This window comes from Pocillopora damicornis, chromosome 13 (genome assembly GCF_964200805.1).
Source record: "Pocillopora damicornis chromosome 13, jaPocDami1.2, whole genome shotgun sequence".
Taxonomy (NCBI): Eukaryota; Metazoa; Cnidaria; class Anthozoa; order Scleractinia; family Pocilloporidae; genus Pocillopora; species Pocillopora damicornis.
This window is the reverse complement of record NC_142682.1, coordinates 4,389,222-4,396,630: the sequence shown is the minus strand read 5'-3', so window position 1 is coordinate 4,396,630 and position 7,409 is coordinate 4,389,222. Positions and strand designations below refer to the sequence as shown.

General features: G+C 38.1%; 1 protein-coding gene across 1 annotated transcript; it reads left to right on the top strand.

Annotated features, from left to right (window-relative positions):
• Window positions 1–3,062: 3,062 nt before the first annotated feature.
• On the top strand, window positions 3,063–6,816 carry LOC113667391 (zinc metalloproteinase nas-15). The gene is made up of 8 exons (XM_089192137.1): window positions 3,063–3,129; window positions 3,532–3,675; window positions 3,972–4,095; window positions 4,851–4,942; window positions 5,543–5,626; window positions 6,155–6,297; window positions 6,494–6,573; window positions 6,746–6,816. Exons 1-7 carry the CDS (start codon window positions 3,063–3,065, stop codon window positions 6,569–6,571), a joined length of 732 nt encoding a protein of 243 aa, XP_089048263.1. The 3' UTR covers window positions 6,572–6,573; window positions 6,746–6,816.
• Window positions 6,817–7,409: the final 593 nt, after the last annotated feature.

Sequence of the window (7,409 nt, the reverse complement as noted above, 5' to 3'; positions counted from 1 at the left end):
AAACTCAAAAGAAAGGGTTCACCGAAATATACTTATTTTTTGTCGGCGTTTGTAACTGTCTGACTTCTTTCAACAAGAGAGCACATTATGGTGCACACCCCAAGTGCTGCAGTCCAACCTGAATTAAGCGTCACCCGCTGGGAATAAAGGGTGACGAAATAGAGGTATTGTAGAAAACGCTAAAAAATATTATGTTATCCCATAATTGACCTCTTAATGTACGAAAACTTGCTAAAAAAAACTACTAACATCGATCTCAGGCGATCACTGCGACATGGATTTGAATTTTACTTGAAAGATTATTCTCTTAGTTATTATTTGCCTGGTTCTGCTCTAAGTGACCGCTTAATACAGTGCCGCTTAATTAATCAGGTCCTCTAGTGGGAAAATGCGAAAGATGGCAAGCTCTGTAAATGATCTAGTTGTTAGTTTTGATTACGCTATCAAAAAGTACCTAAGATGTCCTTCGGGATTTGATATGTCTCGCGTATTAAAATCGCAACAAAAAGAAGCAATTTCTACAGTGGTTTCTAGGAAGGATCTATTGGCCGTGTTGCCAGCTTGCTTTGGGAAAAGTCTGATATTTCAGGTCTTAGTTTATAGGAAAGTAATTATGATGGGGAACCCTTCCAGCATAGTTGTCGTTCGTCTAATCAATCAGGTGGACAATCAGACATGGTTTAATATCAAAGATTTAATGAATATAACTGAGAAGGTACAACTCATAGATCCAACTTCTCGACACTCCTGTCTAGTGTCTTCATCAAGGATGATCTAATCGCTTCAACAAGAGGTTCCTTTAGATGCTCACTAATTATCCACCCTTTTTTTCTGACAGGGCTTGTGAAGATGGTTGATCTGAGAGAAAAGCCAACCTGCTACATACGATCATACACGCGGTCATCAATGGAAGCTACTAAAATATTCGAATCAAACAGAATTGGGCCACTTGTTGCAATTTTCTTTGATAATAACAACCATTTCGTTAAAAAATCTGTCGAAGGCTCTACTAAATACTGTGGGAATTCCAGTCGTTTCTCCTAGGAGCCGTTTCACTGACGACCAGTTCGCTAACGGTTTAGGTGGTTTCGCTAACGTTTCAGTTCAGTTGGCTGACGTATCATAGCTTATTTCCCTGAGGTCATGGGCAATTTTATCAGTTTTAGTTTTCGAAACAGCGACAATTGAAATCTTGTTCCGCAAACATGTGTGTAAGATCGGCCAAAAATGTACTGTGCTCGACCTGCTGAGGTCGTCTCAAATCGATGTATCGAAGGGAGTTTGTCAACGTATTGACTCGACTTCAATTTTCTTTTGAATTTACTCATATCAAATCGACTTTCAGTTTGTATTGAAACCTTTCGGTCTATTAGATCTAAGTCGATCGAGTCTGCCTGTGGGATCATTAAGCGTTTTGTAATACGTCACCGAAACGAACGATGAGACGCTAGCGAACTGTCCTGAGAAGTTGGCAAAACGACCTAAGGTGATAGCGAACTGGTCGTTAGCGAAAGGACTTGTATGAAAAAGAACCGCTTACTTAAAAAGGTAGTAATATTATCTCAATCTTAGCAGTTAGCCAATGGGAATACTCCGTCCGAAATCAAGGAAATATAGCAAGCTGGCCTGCAAAATAGTAAAGAAATTTCCTGAGCACCAAAAGCCTGCTAAACTATGCGAGAGCGCAATAAATATTCTAGAAAAACTAGATGCTTTTCTCTTAACACTCTCGTAATTGGCAACAACAACAATCGTGCCGGGGAGGAGGAGGAGGAGGAAGAGATGCGTTGAGTGGAAGGCCACATCAGTCACAGCAGCCGAGTTTTACAGCGCTGTCATCCCGAGCAATCTCTTCTGTAAATTCGGCTTTTGTTCATTCATAAAACACACACCTTGAGCAGTTTGTTTTCTAACTGTCACGTGAAAACCCCCTTCCCCTTTTTTTTCATGAGCTCAAATTCGACGGACCTCTCTGAGCATATCTCTTTCAGATTCTAAAGTAGAGACTAAAAAAACTTTAAGCAAACGTTTTAATTCGACTTGCCGAACTGAAGAAGTGGGGAGAAACACCAGACATAGACACAACTTTCATGCTCTAGCCGCTTCCTGCGTGCTTTACAACAGAACAGAGCACAGTCAAGGCGTCTCTATTTCTTAATTGGTTGGCTGACCAAACACAAAAGCTGCAGATAAGAAAGAAGAGGCATCAAGTCAGTTTGCAGGATCACCTGCTTAGTCGATACTCCAGTTTTTTATGTATTTTGAATGCTGTGAATTCGAGTTTGTTTTAGCTTGGGATCATTTAAGAGTTAGAACAAACAGAAATGCTACAGGTAAAAAAGGAAAGGCGTCAAGTCAGTTCGCAGGATCACCTGTTCAGCCGATACTCCATTTGTTTGACGTATTTTGAGTACTGTTAACCTGAATTTAGTTTAGCATGGGATCATTTAAGAAATTGACCAAACACAAACGCTCTTGACAAAAAACGGAGAGGCAGCAAGTTAGTTTGCAGGTTTTCGCTCCAGAAACTCTTCTCATGGTGGTCCGGGGTTTTATCAAAACACTAATTTTAAATTCATAGGAGATGATGTTTGCCACTCTCTACGCCTATCATCGAAGGAGTTGACAAGAAAAATATCTGAGCAGTTAAAATATTCTTTTGAACAGAGTTTTCCCACCCACTGCATTTTCGGAAATAAACCTTGTATGCCAGAAAGTTATGTGTGTAGAGAGGGCGATTCATTTGCGGTTTTTGGTTAATATTTGTGTTTATCAATCTTGACCAGAGCAGTGGGCGTATGATACCAAGCAGTAAGTGCGTGCGCATCTCCAACCGACGAAGAGCTTGAAAGCTTTGAAGAGGGGCTTTCTCCTTTTCATGATTGTTCATTGAGGTCAAGTAGGTCTAAGCAGGGGCGTATGTAATCAACTGCGTTACCACGCCAATAAAAAGAAGTTGTTTTTCCATTGAATAAAAAGTGTTCCTAACAGGTGAATCGACACAAATTCATATAAATTCTAGCTGCTTTGGCGGAACTTCATTGGCTCGGCTAACGCCAGAGATGGGAATTATGAAGTTACTCTTCGTTCTCGTTTTTTTTGGGGTTGTGCTCTACAAAGAGTCCAAAGGTAATGTTAGAATTACTAGTAACATATTTTAGATAAGATTTTTAAATAGAAAATTTGGCAGAATTTTGCGATTATTTCTCAACTTATGAAACTATACTTGTCAAGGTGATTCGCGTTCTTGAATTGTTCACTTCTTACTCTTAAATTAAATGTAGTCACAGAAAGAAAATCGAGAAGTTCAATTTGGAAATAGTGATTTATTCAGTTCTTTGCACCCCAAATAAGCCTTCGAAGCTCCTAAGCGACACACTCTTAAAAATCATTTTTGAAACAATTCGCTTGAGCCAGCAAGATTTGAGATATGGGAATACGTTTTATCATAGTTTATTTGCAATTAGTTTCTCAAGAACTTGTTGATTATAGAAAAGTTGACTGAAAATAACATTGAAATTTTGTTTTCAGCGAAGCTTCTTGAAGATCCGAAACTTTTCGAAGGAGATATTGTCCTTCTAAAAAACCAACGTAACTCTGCTTTAGGCAGAGCTGCATCTAGATTCAGAAGATGGCCGCGTGCTAGGATGATATATACCATTGATCGTTCTCTGTGTAAGTGCTTATATGTAACATCCATGGTTAGTTGTGCCTTTTGACAGAGTGCATGATAATAAAGTGAAGTGTCTACAAATTGAATATGTGAAAAAGGTTTTATTCTTATATTTTCTCTCAGTTTTGCGCGTGGTGTGAATTGTTAAACTTTCAGGTTAAGATTAAGTACGAATATTTATCTGTGATCACTTGTGAGTGTTTTTTTTTAATTTTCTTAAATTTTTATTTCTATTGGACTTTTTCAGGCTCTTAGCTATCAATGAAAACTAATCCTTTTATTTTTATCGGGGTTAAAGCTGTCCATGCTCGGGCAAGGAGAGCCATACGGGCTGGAATGCGTCAGTGGACTAGAAGAACTTGCGTCCGTTTCAGGCGACGAAGAAGAGAACGGGCTTACGTTCGCTTTGTACGTGGTTCAGGGTAAGAACAATTTTTTTAGTCTTTGCCAGGTATAGGTGTTCGAAAATGCTTTCCCTGTGATTTCAAAATTATAATCTCTCTAACGGGTCAAGAGAGACCAGCAATATGACGACAGAAAAAAAGGACAATAGGAAAAATCTTCCCTGGTGCACGGTTTTTGCGTCGGTAGATGTGGGAAGACCTTTCAGGAAGTTGAAGCTCTAAACAGAGGCCTCTTTGAAGTGTTTATTATATATACATTCTTCGGATAAACTTTGCTGCTCTAAGAAAACGAATTGATCGTTGTCAAGGTCTTTTGAGTGATTAGGTCTGGATAGCAGCAGATATGTCACGAGTTTAAGAAAATAAACGACTCTTTTTAAAAACATATTTCGACAGTTCTTATGCCATCCTCAGATATGATTTATACAAAGCACAAAGTTGACTTTAAAGTGTGTAGCAAAATGCTGATTGGACAAAACAAACAATAGTAACTGAAAAATGTATGCATTTACAAAGAAAGTTTTAAATGAACATGATAAAGTTGATGATTAAGTGTAGGTTACTCCCATTGAATGTGGATAGCTTCTTTGATTTTACTTTGGAAAGTTGTGGAAGCGTGATGATTTCGACACTATAGGGAAAAGGAACCCTCAAATCTAGCTGATGTACAGCAAGAATTCACATGCAAATGAAATGAATATCAAGTAACTATATATCTGCATACGAGAGAGTGTCTTGTTTCTGTTAATGCTGCTGTTGTTATTCGTTTTGAGATGTTCATCATTTGTGGGAAGAACTGGCAGGCGTCAAGACATCAACCTACATCCTAACTGCTGGACCACAGGAATAGTGGCTCATGAAATCGGTGGGTACAATGTGGCTCTTGGAGAAAACAGCCATGTTCCTAGGACTCATTTGCGAAATAAACTTGCACCAAAATATCTTTTATGGACTTAAGCATAGCTAAAAGTAATTTTTTGGCGAAAGTAAATTTTAAAGAGCAGTGGTCACCGTTTTGTTTTGAAGCAGTCCGTTACTTGATTTATCCAAATTGCTTCATTGCTTTTATTACTGTGGCTATGAACCACTGTGCTTAGGTTGTCTGTTGAAATTCTTGCTTTCCTTTTTTTCATGAGAGAATTAGCCAACAATATTTATAATCTATCGTAAAGAAAAACAACAGCAACGACAAAAGCAAGGTATGGGAAGAAGCAAAAAACTCGTTATATATATTAGCTCACTCAGTCATTAAGATTCTTCTTGACATGATTCATGGGAGAGTATGTCTTCAGCAGAACCTTTTAAAGATTTTGTGGGGATTATTCTTGTATTTACGAGGAAGTAAAACACAAGATTAAGATTGTGCCCTGACCTAATGGTGTCCTCATAGCTAAACACAAGTGGTAACCTGTACAAAATAAGTAATATCTATAAGTGAGACTTAAACCAATCCTTCCACCTTCAGCGCACGCTTTGGGTTTTTGGCACGAACAATCTCGTCCTGACAGGGATAGATACGTCACAATACTATGGCAGAACATCCAACGTGGTAAGTGGGCATACCCCTGAATTGAAAGTTGGGGAAACTAGGCTAAAGTACTCTACGGTCAATAGAACGGAGATTTACATAGGGCTAGGGTTTTTTTTATTTCTGTTAAGAAATACGGCGATTCGATCAACAGAAATTTTCAGCAATATACCGAAAGTTCTTTAAACCACCTATAGTTTGAAACATTAGTGTGAGCCAACCTTTACCTCCGAAGGGGGACAATCTTTAAGATAGGCTGAATAAAACACTGTCACGTTGAAGTCTCTGTTTGGTATTTCGGAATAAAGATAAAGTAATATTCGTAACCTTGTCAGGAAGTCACTATAACACTGAATCATTTACAATTGTATGGATCAGTTTAAAAAAATAAAAAGAAAAGTTTAAAACAAAGTATAGGCGTATACCTTGCTGTCAAATAGCAAGCAAAAGGTCTTTAAAGTATTTCGAAGCTTGTTTCGGAGAAAAGATACTTAAAGTAGTTTTAAACACACTTGCTTTTTTCTCTACAACCAATGATCAAACTTATAGGAATGAGGCATAACTTCAGAAGGAGAACTAGACGTGAATCCACCTCTTTTGGGGTTCGTTACGACTACAGAAGCGTGATGCATTATGGGCCTACAGCTTTCTCCAAGAACGGACGGCCAACAATTCGACCAAGACAAAGAGGGGTACGTTGCCATTGTTACATTCTTACACTCTACGCATGAAGTTTTAAATGTCCATTGAAGAATGGAAAGCTTTCTGATAAAAAGGTTAAAGCTTGCGGAAGGGAATGAAATTCATTGCAAAGCTGGTTAACGTAAATTGTGCAGATACTGAAAGTTTTTCCATAACTCATCTTGCCTTTTTGTGGTCACATATTAGGCTAGAATTGGCCAACGAAGAGGTATCAGTCGTTTGGACGGAATTCAGATGTTCCGCATGTACTGCAGAAGGGGCTGAAGGTGAGAGAGCAAATATATCCTTCTCGCAAAAGTTAAAAAGCAGAGAGTAGAAAATAAAAGGCGCGAGCAAAAATGAGGTTAGAAATCGCAGATCAATTCTATTTATATCATTTTAAAGATGTAGGAGTTGGCCCTTCATGATAGATTTTGATACTTGATTTACTTTTTGCAGGGTCTCGGAACTTTTAATCAACCAGTGGATTGCTGTAGTAAGCAGAATAGAATGGAATAAAAGAGTTAGAAACGAAAATGCGTGACTGGTGTTTTTCCTTTTTTGAGAACCTTGTTACCTTATAATTTAACCGAAAGAAAGAACACTATACTCCTACAAACCCAAATACTCCAATTAAACAACGTGTATTGTTCTTATTAAGAGCCCATTACAGTCCATAACTTAGCTTACCACCGGCGCAAACTCCTAGTTGCCTCCAAATCTAATCAAAATGAATAATATTCCACTATAGCTCTCTCTCGGTAAAGCTTTCCAAACAATCAGACCCTGATTGTCTAGAAAGACAACTACCACTACACGACTGAGTCCTTTTATACTTTTACAAAGTATTCTAGAACATTCCGGAAACTTACAAAGCAGTTATTTTGGTAGAGACATATATTTTCTAGAAACATCCATAGTATGAATATAGAACGTTCGTGTATGTATGTCAGCATGATTAGGCATTATAGAACTTTCTAGAAAATTGTTTTTACATTTGGCATCCAAACTACCTCGGCAGCTGGTAAAACTTAATAAACTCTAAAATTAAAGCATTTCCTCTTTGAACACGTATTATCTTCAAGGCCCAGTTATGGCGCTCAATTGTCTAAAGGTGCGTTGA